Source organism: Pristis pectinata, chromosome 25, assembly GCF_009764475.1.
Source record: "Pristis pectinata isolate sPriPec2 chromosome 25, sPriPec2.1.pri, whole genome shotgun sequence".
In the NCBI taxonomy this organism is placed as follows: domain Eukaryota; kingdom Metazoa; phylum Chordata; class Chondrichthyes; order Rhinopristiformes; family Pristidae; genus Pristis; species Pristis pectinata.
Window position 1 is genome coordinate 21,731,563 of NC_067429.1, and position 20,037 is coordinate 21,751,599.

Sequence of the window (20,037 nt, forward strand, 5' to 3'; positions counted from 1 at the left end):
GAATTCTGTGTTCCAAAAGCTCATTGCATTGTTTCTTTTCAAACTTATTCTTCCTTAGAATCCCAAAACTGAGAAACGTCTTTCCTTCCTAACTCCTCCATTGCCCTTCTGATTTTGTTCAGCTCGTCACTCCTCACCAAGTCATGTCTCGTTCATTCTAGGGCCCTTTATTCCAGCTGCCCCATTTCAAAAACTCATTGAAATTGTGGGAAAATATCATTTCTCCATCAAGCCATTTGTGAATTGTTCAATTAGCCCAACTCTCCCATTTTAAGTCCACGTGGAATAAGTCAGTGCTGAAGGTATTTGCTGAGGAGAATCCAGCTCTAAAAGTGAAATAACCAAATATAAGAAGGGAAACAGAAAGGATCATTTCTGAGGAAAGCTCCTGACCTGAAACGTTAACTCTCTTCACGAAGTTAACTGACCTGTTCTGTAGTTTTCAAACATAAATTAATAATCGAGTGACAATTCTCACTCCTCCAATGTATAAGAATTGCACTGGCAGTACAAGAAAGACTCTTGATTTACCTACTCTTCAAAACTAACAAGCGTGTTAAAAACAAGCAACTATTGTTACCAGAATATAACATGTCTACAGAGACAGTGAGAGCTTCGTTGTCAAGGGGTTACTTCCTATGGCTGGGAATTCTAAACCAATAGATTTTTGCTTCAGGTAAAGATGCAAATCATTTCAGACTGAGCTGGGAGAAGCTTCTACACCTAATGGGATTGTGACTCTTTGAAACTCTCTGCCCCAGTTGGTCATGGATACTTAGTTGGGGAACATTTAAGGCTGAGATCTATGGATGTAGAAAATCAAGGGATGTAGGGACTGAGCAGGAAAGTGGATTTGAGGTTGAGGATTAGCTGTGTTACTGAACAGTAGATGAAGCCTTATGGCCAATACTTGCTTCTATTTCTTATGTATGTGTTCCTTTTTTCTTACTGCCACTCTAAAGCACAATTGTAGCTTATTTGCTTCAATAGAAATGAAAGTTATAATTTAAAGCTTTTTTAGACCATAAGACATAGGAACAGAATCAGGCCATTCAACCCATAGGGTCTGCTCCGCCTTTCGACCATGGCTGATTTATTTTCCCCTCTCAACCCCCCATTCTCCTGCCTTCAAACATAGTTTCTTCTAATCTGACCAGCTATTTACAATCTGCTGAAAGAAATATAATAAATTCCCCGATGGGTTGTGCGTGTGCATATTCAGCCATCTGTAACATTGAATGATTCACATCAGGACTGTTCCAGGTTGCATCACTAGTGTGTGCTGATTTGTTGGGAGCAACAGTTGGTGCATCTCAAACAGCAGTCCACTGAGGGGTTAAAAATGGTTCCTGTGTCTTATTTCTGTTCAGTGCTTCATTTCATATGTTTGCCTTGGAATCAGACTCTGTTAAAGTAGCCTCTTTAGTTAAATTGCTGAAGCTTAATCTCAAACATTGAGGAAGGAAGGTTCAACCAATCAGCGCATCTGACGTATTGCCAGTGAAGTAAAAGCACTCAGATAATATTACACAGGGAATCCCACATACAAGTTCTTACCTGTAATAACAGCTGTAATTATGTAATTAGCTCCAGTGCCATCGATTGAATTTTTGTCTCAGCCCAATGTCCTCCCACATTTCTATCTCATGATCCATGTTGGAAAGCAGGTGTGAGTGCGCATGTGTGTGTGTGTGTGTGTGTGAGAGACAGTCCTGTGCACATGTGTACGTGTTTCTCCATATGTACATTTGTGTGTGAGGGTGTACATCTTTCTGGTGTGTCTGTGTGTGTCTGTGCATTTTTGTAAAAGTATTTGTGTGTATGTAATTTTTGAAAAAGAGTTTGCATTTTGTGTGTGTGTTGGACAGAGTCTGCTTACGTGTGTGAGTATTGTGCGTGTGTGTGTGTGCATGCGGGACTGCGTGTGTCTGTTCATCTGTGTGTGTGATTAAAATTGACTTGGCTGCTTTGTAAAGCATGGTTGGATTGTCCAGGATTATGTGTGAAGAATGGCCCATCAATGTGCTAATGGAGGATTGATGCACTTGAAGCAGTGTCATGGGAGAGAGAAGGTTCTTATCAAAATTTTATGTGATTTGGGTTTTCAGTCATTTTGTCATAGGTCAGCATATTACACCTAGCAGAGCTTTGATCCAGACCAAAGTGATCAGCAGTTCAAATCACCTTGATTTGTGTCTAAAGCAACCTATTACTGGGCAGAGCAGTACATGGACAGGAATGAGTCAACTTCTTGCGCTGGCTGGTCACAGAGGGCGAGAAGTATTCAGGACTGTGAGGGAGCAGCATTTGAGTGGGAGGGGAACAGTAAATAATTAAAAATGGATGGATGCAAATAAAATATAAAAAATTATTTTAAAAAGTCCTGTGCTTACCCAGTCTTGTTGGAACCTACTGAGGGCTGGAATCACAATGAGCTGTACATTTAAACAGCATTTTCAAAGATGTGGTTGGCAGACTTCAAGTGTCAGGCAGTTCTGGCATTCAAACTTGGAGACATCTGGTTACAAACGGGGTCCTACGTGATTGGGTTGCCTCCTGCTTTCTCAGAGATTTCACTCCCCGAACTCATAGACGTTTAAGTCCCCGAAGCAAAATCTAATGCATTTTAAGCTTCAATTCAAGCTTTGCCTATATTCGGACAATTGGACAATTGGAAAGATAAGTACCCCCGAGAGTGAGCTTTTATCTGTCAGTTTAATGAACAAATGAACAGAAAAGGCTGATTTCAGGTAGAAGCAGACAGTGCAGAGTTTCTCTCTCTCTCTCTCCCCCTCTCCCTCCCTCCCTCTCTCTCTCTCTCTCGCTCTCTCTCTCTCTCTCTCTCTCTCTGCACTGTGCACAGGCCAGATGGAAAATATCCAGGGTTGGCAATGAGCTTATGAGTAGATGGAGATAAGCGATGAGGAGGCAGAGGAGACAAGCTCCCAGCACGAGAGATCTGGTGAACAAACGTAAAATTTATAATAAGACCACAGGGAATTGATGCAACTCTTTACTTATCTTTATATTATCATAAGGTATGTGAATCCCAAATAAATTCCTTCAAAATAATTCTTCAGAAATTGACCATGTTTTCCATAATCATTTGGAACACTGGATGCAACTTTAACAAAGGAGATGGAGAGTTTGCAGGTCATGAACCACCGACCCTGCGTGATCTAACTCTCCAATGATGAAGCTTAGCTTTATTCGTCAGGTGGGCATCCATTCTTTAATGACACCTGACAATTGTTTCTGTGGTAAATCATTTAAAAACAGCTTCCTCTATGCCACACTCACACCCTTCAACAATACACATAGGGAAGCACATACAGGAAAAAACCACAAAACAACTCTTACATACAAATACATACATAGAATGATCCATATATAGAATTACAGAGATGGAAACACTTAGGGAAACAGTTAAATGTAGAATATGCATACAGTGGAAAACACATGCAGTTCACATGAAAGCATTCAGATATAGGACTATGGTTTGTAAGGGCCAGATATTGAATACAATTATATATGGAGACCTGGATTGAGCTACCTTTTGAATAACCTAGTACAATGTATTTTTGCAGCCACCATTTTATTCATTTCAGCATCCATACATTATATTAAAATACAAGTCTGATGGTCAAACACCACAAGCTAAATGTGTTGCCTTTTATTCAGCAAAATCAGCCTCACCATAGTCCAGCATGACTCATGGATGCAACTGAGGGCTGAACCACAAAATAAGGGCCAATATCTTTGAGGGGATTATTCTGCTTTTTTTCAAATAACTACACTATTTCTGGTAGATGTTGATTTTAATCTTTGACTAGGCTGTTTGGATACAGCTCAGGCAAACGTGGTTCCCTCACACAACTCATTAGAGCTATGGCAGAATCTGCAATGAAATACAACTGTGGATGTAATTTCATCACAGTCAAATGAATTATTATTGATTAATGATTACACTTCATCAACTGTAACTAACCAAATTAGTAGTCATCCCTGTTATCACAGCCATGTGAGCATACATGTGTAGATTAATGCCATTTCCATGGTGAAATAAAAGTCAAAACATTAACTTTCTTCTCCAATGTATCTTATCCTAATTTAAGTATTCTGTATGATACATGTACTCTGAAATGAGCAGAATTCCTTTAAAAGAGTGGCACACTTTTTCACCTTGTGAAGGACGTTTCTCCCCACACAACTCAGGTGAATAAACAGTACCCCTTGACTCCAATTCTCCTGCCATTGGCCATACTAGATTCTCTTATTCCCATTCAGGGGGAGGCTCTCTGCTACTGTAGGGCAGCACCACCTAATGGCCTGTTTAAATATTGAGCATTCTTGCTCAAGATGTGTTTGACGGACTGATAACCGAGCATATTCAGGCCTCTGAGCTTCCCAAGCCCTAGTCCTTGATAAGGAAAATCAGCACTCCAGCCAATGACTGGTGCAAAATCACTGCAGTACCTGATGTGACAAGATACTGATCTCAGTCAGTTTGTCCCAGGAGCTTCATCTCACTCTCTCTTGTCTCCTGGTGGCTCATTAGAGCCCAGACTTGGAACAGTCTGCCTACATCCTCCTATGCTGGTGGATTTTTTTTTCTCTTATTCAGATAAGGGATATGGGCATTACTAGCAAGTCCAGCATTTATTGCCCATCAAGGGACAATGTGTAAAATGGATTTAAAGAGGGCAATATCAATCTACACAACAGACAGGGGAGAAGGATTTCTTAAAATCTGCTTGTTTTGCAATATTTTCTCTGTTAACTCTCAAAAATTTTGAACATGGTCAAAAATATTGCTTGATTGTCCATTACCAGCTTTTGTCTTTTCACTTCTGATGTAGATTATTTACAGTTTTCATCCACATCTGCAGGATTGACCAGGGATAGGTTTACATGTTTAGCTGTAAATTCAGCAAAATCAGCTTCTCCAATGGAGCAACAAGACTCATGGATACAATTCCAGAATTTTGTGTGCTGGAGGTCCATGCCTGGAACTCAGGATCAGCCATTCTTTATAGGGTGAAAACCCTGCTGGGCAGATTGGAATTGGAATTGGTTTATTATTGTCACATGTACTGAGGTACAGTGAAAAACTTGTCTTGCATACCCATCGTACAGATCAATTCATTACACAGTGCATTGAGGTAGTCCAAGGTAAAACAATAACAGAACGCAGAATAAAGTGCAGCAGCTACAGAGAAAGTGCAGTGCAGGCAGACAATAAGGCGCAAGGTCAACCTCCAGATTTAAATCTCCATGAAATGCTCCCTCCATGAAAGGTCTGTTCCAAGAGGTGGCATTCATAAAAAACCTACCCAACGCAATCTGAAATCCCTCCTAGTGGCAAAGTAGTGCAGCTGGTAGAGCTGCTGCCTCACAGCTCCAGTGACCCAGGTTCATTCCTGACTTCTGGTGCTACGATTTCTTCCTAAGTGCACTTCCTCCAGGTGCTCTGGTTTCCTCCCATATCCCAAAGACATTCAGATTGAAAGGTTATATGGGCACTGTAAGTTGCTCCTAGTGTGTAGGTGAGAGGTAGAAGTTGGTGGGGAGGGAAGGGGGAATTGATGAGGATATAGGGAGAATAAAAGGGGATGAGTGTAGGATTATTTTAACAGGGTTTGAAGGTCCCAGTGGACTCGGTGAACTGAAGGGCTTGTGTCTGCGCTGTATGACTCTATGAAACTGGAGGGAGGTTGAATTGCTTGGAATCTAAGTGACTTGTTTCATGAAAAGCAGAAAGTAAGCCACACTAACAGCAAAGAACAGGGAAGGCCTGTGGAATGTAGGCCTTAAATTTCAAGAAGGCTGGGATGTAAGGGTAAGGAAGTCTTGATACATTGATGCATTGGGCTTTAGCAAAACCTTACCTGGAATATCTCTTGCACTGAGGTGTGGGGGACAGTTTGAATGCTGATGTATGCCTTAGTCTTCTGAAAATTCATTGAAAAACTTGCATAATATATACTGTCACATCATGAATCATATTTAAAACCAATTTTTCTTGTTTCATTTATATTTCAGAAACATCCCAACTTCCTATACAGAAATTGAACTTTCCACTTCAAATCCACACAGATGGTACCTTTCCTTCTATCTTTTCAGTTGCCATCACAATGTTTGAGTCTTAGACATTTGCTCTTACCCTGTTGTCTTGGTCGCTCCTGTGAATGACTTAGTGTCCATGCTGCCTGACATCCAACTATACAATAGGATCTTACAGGATATACTCATTGTATTTCTTTGCGATACAAATCATTATGCTGTCTTTATTTCATAGCAAGGGAGCATATGGAACATATCAGTTATGATTGGTTTCTTCTAATTCAAACTGTACAGCTTGCCTTTATATAGTAGTACAAATAATAAATTTATAATGCTTCAAACATGAATGGGTCATCATACCCAGAATGACCAACAGCTCTCCTACATGCTAAACTCACGAACCTTGTGGCAATCAGGACCTAACTCAATTAAAGACTTTGCTGAACCAGATATGTTAGTATTCTGCAATCATGTCTTGAAAGAGCCTTACACCATCTCAATCCACGTAGTGCGAGATACTGAAATAAATGTCTTATTATTTACCGTTAATGGGGAATATCACCAATCCTTGGTTAATTATCAAACCTCAGTTAATAAGCATCATTGGCCAAAAAATAATACTGTTCCAAAAAAAATGGGGAAAATACATTTGAAAAATCCAATGCAACACACAAAATGCTGGAGGAACTCAGCCGGTCAGGCAGCATCTATGGAGGGAAACGGACAGTCAATGTTTCAGGTTGAGACCCTTCATCAGGACCCTCCAGCATTTTGTATGTTGCTCCAGATTTCCAGCATACGCAATCTTTCTTGTGTCTCAAAAATCCAATGATTTTTTTCTGTAATGCACCATTTCTATGGAAAAGTGTCAAAAAATCTTGGACAGTGAAACTAGCTTGAAACTATATTTAGGTTTGATGGAACTGCATTTTAAATAGAACTCACCTTTATTTGGCTTTTTTTGTGGTTTTATTTACTTTGTTTAGCCGATCAAGTTTCATCTTTGATTGACATTCTGCACACAACGCACAGGTCCAATGTGATAATGTAAGGTCAGCAAAATTATTAAAATAATCTACAGTAATTAACACAAAGTGTGACAACATCATAGAATCACACTAACTCCAGCTCTGTGTTTTACCATGAACTTTAAAAGGGATTATTTAAACATTTCAGCTCTTATTGACCTAAAATTGGTCCCACTAAATGTTCAAACACACTTCCAAAGGATTTTTGATATAAACCCAGATTTATTTTTTCCCAAAGAAAAGCTCCAGCCATCAAGCCCAATCCTTGCCAATAACAGAAAAAGCCCAGAAAGGATTTCCATATTTACTGAGAAATGAGGACATTAAGCCGAGATTCTATTTTCTGAAAGCCAGTCAAACACACAATGGCTGGGGGAATTAAAATAATCATTTACATTTTAAAAGCTCACAGCATTATGAATTAAAACCGCATTGGAAATAAACACAGGATCCAGGTTATTGTTTTGATTGATATTCGTTTCAGAAACTTATGAATGCAGATGAGTGGAATGTTCTGAATTGTACATTTTCAGGAAGCATTCTTTGGCTGCCCTCAGTTACCTGCTACATATAAGCAATGGGAAGCTCTACGTTGGTTAACTAATCGAAGCAGTGGATGCAGTTAGTTGGCTACAGTAACCCTGTCTTTTGGAGATGGAGACAGTGGGGGGGACAGTGCTCTCATTCCCATAGAATGAACACTTTCTGCCTTAATAAAAAATGTTGGTCTGAATCGTCTTTCAATACCCTCAACAAAGTATGCTCAGCACCTTGTATTGTACTTAAGTCAAAGTTAGGCAAAAGTCTTTGTTGGACTTTGATGCTGTACGTTATTCCATCTGAGAGATATCATTACATAAATGCATGTCCATTCTTTTCTGTTGAACCAGTTCATGTTGCAACTTCTCTTTGACTCCACCCTCAAGCCATGTCAGTAGTCACGTTTGGTTTTCCTGAGTTTACACTGGTTGCCTTTTCCCCCTCCCACATTCCACAGGCAATTCCTTATGTACCTCTTCTGGCCCCTATTTTCCAGTCTAGTTCAGGAAAGCTAACACCACTGCAGGAACTAATACTTTTGCAACTCCTGCCTGCATTGTGCAGCAGAGTCCAGTTCCTTGAAATAACAAGAGGAAGCAGACTCAAGGATGACTCTGATGATCATTTATAAACATAATGTTTATTGAGAAACCTACCGAATATTGAAAGGCCTAGATCGAGTGGATGTGGAGAGAATGTTTCCAGTAGTGGGAGAGTCTAGGACCAGAGGGCACAGCCTCAGAATAGAAGGGCATCCCTTCAGAACAGAGATGAGGGGAAGTTCATTAGCCAGAGGGTAGTGAATCTGTTGAATTCATTGCCACAGACTTCTGTGGAGGCCAAGTCATTGGGTATACTTAAAGCAGAGGTTGATAGGTTCTTGATTAGTAAGGGCAACAAAGGTTATGGGGAGAAGGCAGGAGAATGGGGTTGAGGGGGAAAAATAAATCAGCCATGATTGATGGCGGAGCAGACTCGATGGGCTGAATGGCCTAATTCTGCTCCAATGTATTTTGGTCTTATGGATAAGTGGGCATTGTTTGAAATGATCAACTATCAGAATGTCTCGCAAACAACATGAACGAGTTTTTCACTCTGGGAATAAGTTGTACTAAATCCTAGTTTTTGATGTTCCTGCCTTTCTCCTGAGTTTTCTCCCCTCAGTTCCTGGAGTACAGATGTACAGGTGCAGGTCTGTCTTTGACTGAAGTGACAAATCATCATGTGGGGATGAACCAGAGCTGAGCCCAATCCCACCTTCATCCCACATAACCACACAAGTGATCACATAACAGGAGCTGCAAGACCTGGTGTAGCAGTCCCTAGGACAAGCAAACAGTGCAGTCTGGCACTTAAAGCCAGAGCTTCCTTGACTTCCAGAGTGTCATATCCATCTTCTCGACCCCTCGAGCTCATATTCTGCAGATGGACAGACACTCTAGCCGGCAGTTGTACTCTGCAGGCAACGTTCAACCCACCTATTTTTCACTTCTACTAAACAACCAAATCCTTACTGGAAAAGTTTAACTTCTACCCATGGGAAGTGGAGGGCCAATGTTATCTGAGATTAAGGTTTGACCTACGATTCTCAACTTAACTTTCCAATATCATCTTAACCATTACAGTACCAGGCTGGGGAAGTGCTGGGGTATCAAAGGGAGCTTTGGGGATCTGATAAGATTACTGTGGAATTTTATTACATCCAGACTAATAGTAACACCATCTCACTGGCCCTATAATTGAAATGCAGTGTGATAAACTATTCAATATGACTTACATTGCACTTGCAAGTATGATCTCTGTAACCCACTGCTAATTACCTGCTTGTGAGTTAACAAAGTCATTTCTACCCATGCAAGATAAATCATGGTCAATAAAACTTTGGATTTACCTCATTCAACGAAAGGCAGCTGTGAGCAAGAGAGTATAGTGTGACTTTAGATTCATAGAGTTATGAAGGATGGAAATATCTCCACAGCCCACTGAGTCCACCCAGACAGTAAAGCACCCATTTTTACTCTAATCCTTTTTTTCATTCCCCCCATAAACCCATCAACTACCCCAGATCCTACCACCCCACCTACAAACTGGGGGCAATTTTACAATGGCAATATCAATCACAATTACAGTATCAATCTGCAAGTCTTTGAGACGTGAAAAGAAACTGGGACACCTGAAGGAAATACACACATCATAGGCAGAAGGTGCAAACCCCACAAAGACAGCACTAGAATTCAGGTCCAAACCTGGATCATTGGAACTGTGAGGTAGCACACGACTGTGTCACTTTGGACATAGGTAAAGATTTCCCTGTCACTCCAAAAAATGGAACGGAAGAAATAAATGGAAGAAGAGGGAAAATAATTTGAATAATATGCAAAACAATTAACCTTCAAGAGACTGCATGACCCACTGCTGTACCAATATTCTTTCCTGAATTGACCTGCCTAAATAACCCTCTAATATTGCTGATCCATTCATATAATCTATCTTCAAGGCTTATTTCATAAAACTAATGATCTATTTTATCCTGTATCGTAATAGGTTTGGGCTTCAAATACTATTAAGAAAAATTCCATGTTGAACAGACTTCATTTTAACTGTGACTAAACCCTCAAGAAAGTCAGTAAAACTCTGCTATGTAAAACACAAAATAAAAAAGATAACTGTGTAAGTATAATGCAACAATTTAATCCTGAGATTTGGATAATGTTAATCCAGCTCAGATTTCACTTTGATGGTTTATGTTATTTGAACCCCTGATTGAAATACTGCCGAGTAATTCATTTGCAGAGATCCATCATCATTGAGGTGGCTGATGGAAACACATTTGTCTTCCGCAAGGTGGAAAGGGGAATTCATCACTCAAGGATTTAAATGTCACTTGACTTGTGTGGCATTCAGAACCGACACTTGGAAGTGATTTTGCTCATTACCATTTTAGTTGGCAAATACAAATGGTTTGGGAATTCTAGGTACACAGTTAACCTCCCATTGTCAGTCAAAATGGATAGGAAGGTTTAATGTGAAAAGGCAATCTAATTGTTTTATATGGATGAAAATATTCAACCCATTTTTATTGTCATCTCTGGTGATTTACTGTTCAAATAATGTGTGCTAATAATATTATGAAGGTAAATGGCTGGGAGAAAAGACTGCAGCTGACCGTCTACTGAAACTATATTAAGATACATACAACTAAAAGCATGCAATCATCAAGAACACTGTGGGTTAATGATTGTACCCACTTGCTCATTCAGTACCCCCAGACTCATAGTTTGTTTATACCGCTACTTTTATCACCATTGTAAAAAAAACAATTATGACTCTGTATCACCATCAGTAGGATGGGCGAACAGAGGTTCACTAAAGATGAGAAATGTGAGCCCCCCCCCCCCCCCCTTTTCTGGAGAATCCTCTTGATCTGGTCTGAATTTGCAGCTGGCACATTGTAACTCCCACCTCAATATCTCAACTCAGGCACTTCATCCGATTAGGTCACAAATGCTGTTTAAAAAAGAACCAGACCAAAAATGGATAAAATTAAGTAGGTTAAAATTAATCCCAATTATTTATAGTGCTTATTAAAGCAATGATGATGGGCACTGGGATTAACGTGCTCTTGTTTTTCCTCTTAATGGCCTATATTTTATCATGGTAAATTCATTGCCTTTCTATCACTCACATTCAGTAAGTTAATAAATGCAGTCTATAAACGACATCCCAGGAATTCTCAGTCTTAACCCAAATCCTTGCTGAAATTCCAATGCGCCCGGTGACGCTACAAACACCTTTGCCTCAGGGTGGACCTCCGTGTGTGAAGGCTCAGTTACTGAGGATCGGCCAATGAGTCCGCCGTCGCCCCAAGGATTCCGGTGGGGTGACCTGATGTGCTGGGGTGGTGCGGGGGGGGGGGGGGAGTCGGAGGTGTTGTGAAGACACGGGCACCCCCTCCTCACTCCGTCCCTGGGTTGGATGTCCACTAAGCGGGGTAACTCCGAAACCTGGAGGGAGTCTGTTCGGTTAACCCCTTCGGCTGCTCCTTCTGAAAGCCAAGCGAGTGGTCAGACAGTCCGGGCGCACAGCGGGACTCTGGCTGACGGACAAAGAGGTGAACTTTGTCCAGCCTGACAGAGAATATCGGGACGGACTGAAGTTGGTGATTCCAGTGACGCCGGATTAAAGAGAAGCAGGGAGACCTCCGTTCCCTTCCCAGGGATGGGAGCCCACCCCCTGCGACCACAAGCAGCGTGTGAGCCCGCTCGGTGCATCAACACAGCGCGCTGGCTTTGTCTGCCGGGAGGTGGCCGTGGGACGGGGGGACTTACCGAGCTGCGCTCCACAGGACGCACCGCGGTTTCCCGGAGCCGGAGCCACCTGCCAAGCTGTAACCCCAGCCTCCTGCCCAAGGCACGCCCATGAACACCTCCGTCTGGGCAGTGGGCGCCCATCTGGAACAGCAGCTCGGGATTGCAACACACAAAATCCCAAATGAAACTTTAACGCTCAAAACCCAGAAACACTTCCCAGTGACCGCACTGCAGGGATCTCAACGACCTCGAACTTGGGTCCCTCTCAACCCGCTTCCTCACTCGGGGCTGAAATGAACCGGCTTCGACAGTGTTGGGGAGAGCCACAGTCACGCTGTCCTCCAAATTGATGTTAAGAATTCACTCATTCCAACCATTCAAATGCATTTGTTTTAAAGTTTTTTGTATATTTGTATGTGGAAGTCGCAGCAGCGCGTTAAATAGACGCGGTTTAGTTTGGTTACAGATAGGTGTGTGTAACAAACCGCGACTGCGTTGCACAGACACCGTCGGCAGGAGTTCAGGTGGAACGGGCGGTGTTTCCACCAGCCACCAGTAACCCCGGGCTCTCTTACCAGGTGCAGACTGCGGTGAAGCAGCAGGACAACGAACCAGTGTTGGGGTCGCATCTTCCTTCCAACTCGCTGGCTTATCCGCTGCGGCTTCTTTCACAGGTGGCACCTGGTATCCAGATTGTGCTCAGACAGTAAGGTGGGCGCGGGCGGACGGGGAATTATCCATCCCATTGTCACGCAGCTTCAAGAACAGACGGGCAGAGCACTTCGCCCTTTAGGGTAGGTAGGTCTGAGGCAGAGTTAGTTCCCCTCGGCTCCCTTCTCCAGTAATTTTCCCGAACCTTGCCTGTGAGGCGAAGATGTGCAGAGCCAATTGCCAGTCAACCCTTCTCCCTCTAACACTCAGCCCAAGTCCCATCTCTCCCTCCACAGCCAAACTCATAGACAGCGTGCTGGATCATCACTGGATCCCCGAGGCGTCTCGCTCTACGATCTCAGCACCTGATTGGCGCTTCAGCCGGCAGCTGGGGAGCTGGGAAACCAATAGTTTTACTCTCGAAATCCTCTAACACTCTGGAGCAAGTGCACAAGACCGGGAGGAGGCGATTCCCACTCAGGTCTGTTCTGTAATTACAAGACGTTGCCAAATTTATATACATTCCACGTGATCGCATAATGGTGTCAAGACAATTCCCAGAGAAAGATTGCATGAAAGTCAATGGTCTGCCTAAATATAGCACCTATTAAAAAAATTTATTCCTGTAGATGTTAGGAAAGATGTTGGCGATTTCACAGCGCGACTCTTCAAAAGTTTCGAGGGTTTTGGCCTTAGATCTCAGGTGTTGGAAGGGTGACCGATCAGACTGAGAGAGCGCGGCGCGGCTCCTTTGAAATCCCCCCGTTTATCTCCCGTGGAGAGAAGCCGCCAGGGGTGCACCGGCCACGCGTGTCAGACTTCAGGGCTCAGTCTGAGCGTTTCATCACCACGGAACGCTCTGCTAACCAGCTCGAAATTGTTCCTAAATTCAGGCACCTAAGCATCCTTCAATCTCTGCCTGTTATACTGAACATTGAAGCCAGCGTTATGTCTCACCTTATGACGGCGATCCCAGTCCCGCTCCACGTACCCCGCTGAACCAGACTGGGTCGGTCTCCCCGACATCGCCACAGCACACACAGTCAATCAGATTGCAACTGATGGCTTTTTATAGCCGCGCTTAAAACTGATGGATTCAGTCATAAAGGATCGGCTTTCGGAAGAGTTTGCAGGCGCTTTAATAAAGGCAGAGGTTTGAAGTGATTATCAGAGCGGCGTGTTGCACACTAAATATTGACAATGCATCCCGAAGTTTAGCAACAGGCCACAGTGTGAAGGTGAAACGGGTGTTCAATGTTATCTTTCTCAGTCGCTGTATACCGCCTGCTCTCTCGTCAGGTACAAGCTGCAGCGGGAGAGCGTCCTGCACATGTGGTAAATCCGCTCCTCCCTTCACACACTTTTTTATGGCGTGACTTCTTCTGTCCCTCGCTTCTGGTATTCAGGTAGGTGAATGGACGCGGAATCAGACACACGGGTACTCGCCTTTCCCTTAACCACTGGTATCCGTTTGTAGTTCACCTCCACCCACAGTCAACCCAAACCAGCCTCCACTTCTCGGATGCATCACTTGCCCGGATACAGAGTAAGCATTGAGCTGATACGCACGGTTGGCTCGACACTCAAGTGCCACTTTTTTACTCATGTATCCACTCACGTTACCGCCAAATACAATCGGAGCATCTCAACATATTCATTTCAAGCACCCGTGTTACAAACGAGCCTCTTCGCCTGTTGTCGACAGCTCTCTCACCATCTGGTCAGAAGATCTTGAAAGGCCGTTTTGGGCAAGTTACATACTTTCCGGAATTTATTTTTTTTCACACAGAAGGGACCAAGTGTAAATTTACAATGAAAACACAACAGAAATCTTTGGCAGCATTCAACCGGTCCGGAAGTATTTCTGGGGAGATAGAACTGGTGAAACTTGCAACTCAGGAAAGATCTGCGGACACCAGGACAATTGAAACATTCGAAACTGGGGTCTATCTGTTAACGTTCGGGCGGGGGTATCAGGAATATGGAGGACAGTGGACTAAGGAGTTGGCCAGACCAACCACAGAGGAAAGAGCTGAATGGCATCCTCCTGTACCCCTATTGCCCTCTTCCCTTGCACTTATCTTAACCATTTCCAACTGGAAAGTTTCAAAGACAGTGCACTCAAATATGATTGCAGTAGAATCCTAAAGAAAGCGAAGTTGAAAGAACAGGCACAGCATCTGGCACTCAATGCAGTTTTCAGCCAGGTTTTCGGGACACTAAAGAATGATGAAGAGCAACTGATGCACAACAAGATGCTCAATCCTAACTTCAGTCAGGACAGTTTCACCCAGGCTACAAGTTCCAGAATTTTCTCTTCCGTGAATTGTAGCTCATGCGTTATACATCAACAGGTGACCTTGCGCTGTAGATTGAGGCTATTCTAATTCCAAATCAGAGCCAGATCTCTAAAAGACTTTTCCAAACTCTCTTAACCACTTAAACACCGACGTATTCTCCAGAAAGTCCCAGCATCTTATACCAACTTACTTTGAATGATGTTTTATTGTCCATCCTCACTGCCATGTAATGTACTAATGATCTACTTCTTTATAGAAGATTCTGCCAAGAAAATCATCCCTGCCACCCTACTCTCAAAGTAATCGAGAGTGGAGTAGCAGGGATGATTTTCTTGGTGTTAATCATCGTCTCTGTGTCACTATTTTTCTAGCCATTCTGGAAGCCATTTTCTCAAGGTGGGATGTTGGCTGAAATCTGAGCTTTCTGTGGTGCATTTCAATCTAACAGGGTCAATGGGACTCTCTGAGGGAGAGTGACACCAGTGGACACTGATGTTGCTAGTGATGTGCTCCTGTTCAGCATATGGACAAACAATGTAAACTTGCACTTATGCAGCTCCTTTAATGTTGCATGATTCCCCAAAACATTTTACAGGTGCATTATAAAACAATTCTTAATACCAAGCCACCTAAGTGAACATTGGGATAGTTGATCAAAAGCTTAGCCAAGTAGCTTTTTTTAAAATAACTTTTTAAAAGAGATAAGATAAAGTGAAAGTGCTTTATTAATTGACCAAATGTAGGGAATCAAATAATGAAACAGTTGGCCTCCTGAAGCTTCTTGAAAACCACTTAAGTCCAAAATATTCTTTTCACTTTCAGCACTTAATTTGCAATGTGGAATGCTACAGAATGGAACTGAGTATAGGAACATAAAGCATCATATAAAAATTAACTCACTGAATTAATCATCTTTCAATCTTATTCTTTGTTCCATTCCTACTTTATTGAAATACACACAGTATTCCTGGAAAAAACACAATTTTTGACAAAACTTTCAACTGTTTTTGCCAAAATTATGATGTGATAGAACAATTTGTGTAGTGTCAATGCATGATTTGTTTCTTCGATGAAGTTATCTCAACTGTCTTACTCCCCAGCAATTAAAGTTGCTTTTGAAGCCTACAATTCAGCATTGTTACCATTTTCTTTGGAAACCACCACATTGAGATGTTATTAAACTAGAAATTGTGCAGAAAAGATTTACCAGGATGTTGCCTGGTCTTGGGTGCCTGAGTTACAAGGAGAGGTTGTGTAGACTAAAATTTTATTCCCTGGAATGTAGGAGATTAAGGGGTGACCTCAGCCACCAGAAATAGTGGTTGAGGCGGGCACATTAGCAATGTTTAAAAGCCATCTAGATAAATACATGGATAGGAGAGGTTTAGAGGACTATGGGCCAAATGCAGGCAGATGGGACTAGCTCGCTGGGCAACACAGTCTGGATGAGTTGGGCTGAAGGGCCTGCTTCCATGCTGTAACACTCTATGACTCTATGAACACATGAAGACACAGCTGCATTTGAGTCATAAAAGAGAAAGAACTGCATTTCTCCGGCACTTTTCATTATACCAGGACATCCCAAATTACAGTCAATTACTGACTTTTGCTATCATAAAATAGAAAATGTGGCTGTTTCTTTGTGAACAAACAACATCACAAAAAAAGAGCAGGAATAGAAAATGCAGCTGCTGAAATTGTTCCATTATTCCATAAGATCATAGCTTCCAGTATCTGAGCTCCCTTTGATCCATATCCCTCAATATTCTAACCTATTGAAACCTTCAGTTAATCTGCACCCAATGTCTTGTCAGGGAGAGAACTTCAGATTTATCCAGCCCTTTCGTGAAGGAATTTTTCCTGATTTCAGACCTCGGTGGTTTGACTCTATTTTAAAGTCAATGTTCTGAATATTTCTCAATGCATTAATAATTTTGGACCAGTTTAGGCCAGTTGGTCTAGCATCAGTTGGCAGCAATTTGCTGGAACCCATTACAGATGATGTGGTAAGAGAAAATCAAAATTTGCTTTGGCATAGTCAACATGGTTTTATTTTTCGTGCTACCTTATAACATAGGAGGAGGCAAGTGAAAAATAAAAAAAAACTGCAGATGCTGGAAATCAGAAAATGCTGGAAATATTAAATAGAGCTCATGTTTCACGTTGAAGAAGCTTCATCAGACTCTGTTTCTCTTCCCACTGATGTGGCCTGATCTGCTGAGTATTTCTATAGAAGAAGGCCATTTGACTCATCCAGTTTATGCCAGCTCTCAAAGCAATTCCATTAGTCCCCTTCTCCCACTTACTTCCCTGTATCCTGTTCTCCAGTGGTTTGAGATACCCGCTCTAGGTAGTCACATGCTGTAATGAAAATATTTTAAAATTCGTTCCTTGTTCTTTCCTGATTCAACAGCATGAGGTATTCGCAAACAAAGGAGGCACTGTACATGTGTTAAAGGTTATAGAAACTACTTTATTAGAATTATATGAAGGATAAAATAAAGAAAGGAAGAAGAATACTTAAAATACAGAAGGAAGCAAAATAATCCTTATCGACCAATCAATGAACTGATCTATATAGTGCTGGAGGGAACCTCAGGTGTCTGACAGCCTTTCACACAGTCTCTGTCTGTGTTATAGCATCGGTCGCGACCCAACCTAAGGGAAGGTCCCGACTTGCACAAAGAAGGTGCCCCCTTTTATACCCCTCAAAAACATAACTTTTACCCCGGTACTTTTCCATTCCTTAGTGGTCCCAGCCTGTACCTCCTTATCACTCGTGACCTTCGGCCTAAATACCAAACTTAGAAACAGAGATGACAGGTCTGTAAAGAAGAAAACGTTCTTCACCGGACTCTAATCTCAAGGATGTGCATCAGTACTCTCGTAAATTCTCAAAACATTCCCACATTCCGAGCTGACACCATTTTGTCTTACAACCACATTTTGTGCCACACACTACCTCACATACTAAGGAGGAATCAGAAATGACTTTTCGCTCATTTAACTCTTTCCTGACAAATGCCCAGTAGCATTCCTCTGATTCTTGTATTGGAGTAACTTACAGTAGTCAATTAACCTACCAACCAGCACAACTTTCGAGTGTGAGAGGGAACTGGAGCATCCAAGGAAAACCCATACGTTCTTAGGGAATTCCACCCAAACAGCACTGGAGGTCAGCATTGATCCCAAGTTGGTGGAGCTGTCAGGCAACAGCTCCACTATTGTGCCACTGTGCTGCTCGTGCTACAACCCTGCATGTCTTTGGGATGTGGAAGGAAATCAGAGCACCCAGGGGAAACTCACACAGTCACAGGAGAATGTACAAACTCCACAGGGAAATCACGTTTGCCAATTGTAAAAAACATTTCTCAAATTCTGAAGGTATAAACTGGAGATGAGAATGAACCAGTGGATTTTTAAAGGAGAGGTAATAAGATACCACATTAAAAAAATTGTTGCCTAACTAAAAGCTCCATTAGGTTTGGTCTTCTGGTAGCATGGATCTCCATATCCTTCTCCCTTAGGCAGTCCCTCGGGGTTGAGGATGACCTGCACCTACATGTTTAGAGGTGACTGATGAGGCCAATATGGGATCTGCAGACTCTGCCAAGGATGGGGCAGGAGGTTCTTGGTGGGATAGGTGGGCGGGAAGTACAGGAGGTGATGCGCCCCATCGCCATCTTCACTGGGCTTCCAATGTGCTCTTGATGAATAGGCTTGAGGTTCTCAGTTCCATCCAGCATGCTCGTGCCTCATGTTGAGTGGTCACTGGCCAGGGATTCACATGAGTTAGTGAGGATGTTAGTGAGGCTTTGAGAACAGACTCAAAGCATTTCCTCTGTCCTCTGGGTAACCTCTTCCAGTGATGGAGCTTGGAGTCGAGTGCCTGTTTTGGGAGTATAGTGGCACAACTAGTAGAACTACTGCTTCACAGTGCCAGAGACCCGGGTTCAATCCTGACCTTGGGTGCTGTCTGTGTGAAGTTTACACACTGGCGGCATGGTAGTATTGTGGTTGGTGTAACCCGGGTTCAATTCCCACCACTGTCTGTAAGGAGTTTGTATGTTCTCCCCATGTCTGCATGGGTTTCATCTGGGTGCTCCAGTTCCCTCCCACATTCCAAACATGTACAGGTTAGGAACTGTGGGCATGCTATGTTGGTGACGGAAGAGTGGTGACACTTGTGGGCACATTCCCAGTAACACAAAAAGATGCATTTCACTGTGTGTTTTGATGTACATGTGACGAATAAATAAGTATCTTTTCTTATCTTAGAGTTGGGCACATGAATAATATGGCCTGCCCATTGGAGCCAGATGAGTGTAATTGAAGCTTTAGTACTGGGAATGTAAAAGGGCAACATCATTGGTTTGTTTACCCTGCCAATGAAATTTGGAGGGTATTGCAGAGACAGTGTCAGCATTATTCTAACGGTTTGATCTGCCCACTGTAGGTACTCCATGTCTCAGGAAGATAAGGATAAGTGGGATCACTGCTACCTGGTAGACCATGGGCTTCATGCCAGGTTTGAGGTCTTGATCTACAAACACTCTTTTCCTCAGTTGGCCAAATTCTCTGCTGGTGCCTTGGTGGTGGCAAATTTCATCATTGATGTGTCTGTCTTTGCTGAGACATGGTTTCTAAGGTATAGAAAGTGGGCCACATTTTCCAGATTCTTTTCCTAGAGGGTCATGTTCAGTGGGGGCAAATTGGTAAAGGACCTCTGTTTTGCAGATACTTAGTAAAAGGCCCATTCTATGATACACTTTGTGAACAAGTCAACAATGACTTGGAACATGCACACATCGGTAAAAATCTGTGTACTGCAGCCTGGGTAACCTTGGTTCTGGAGTAGAGGTAACTAGGCCGAACAACTTTACATTCATCCTCGAGATTAGCTTTACCCCAGTGGGACGTGAGATGCCATATTATAGTGAGAAAGATTGAGAAAAGGGTTGGAACAATCACAAGGCTTACTTGAAGATTGGTTAAAGGGCAGATAATGCTGATAGGAAGAAATGAGTGTTTTTCATTATTATTATGGGAAGCCAAAAGAATTGATACTTGGACTGCAGCCATTTATGGTGTATTTTCATGACTGAGTTCCAAGGACAGAGTTTAACATAAAGTTTTGTGAAGAAG

At 42.5% G+C, this 20,037-nt stretch overlaps 1 protein-coding gene across 1 annotated transcript in view; it reads right to left on the minus strand.

Annotated features, from left to right (window-relative positions):
- The window catches only part of LOC127583032 (neurexophilin-1-like), a 50,098-nt gene extending 37,263 nt beyond the window's left edge, over window positions 1-12,835 (minus strand). Inside the window, exon 1 of the mRNA XM_052038733.1 lies at window positions 12,517-12,835. Coding sequence (XP_051894693.1) covers window positions 12,517-12,570 — 54 coding nt within the window. The 5' untranslated portion in view covers window positions 12,571-12,835. The remainder of the gene's footprint in view (window positions 1-12,516) is intronic.
- Window positions 12,836-20,037: the final 7,202 nt, after the last annotated feature.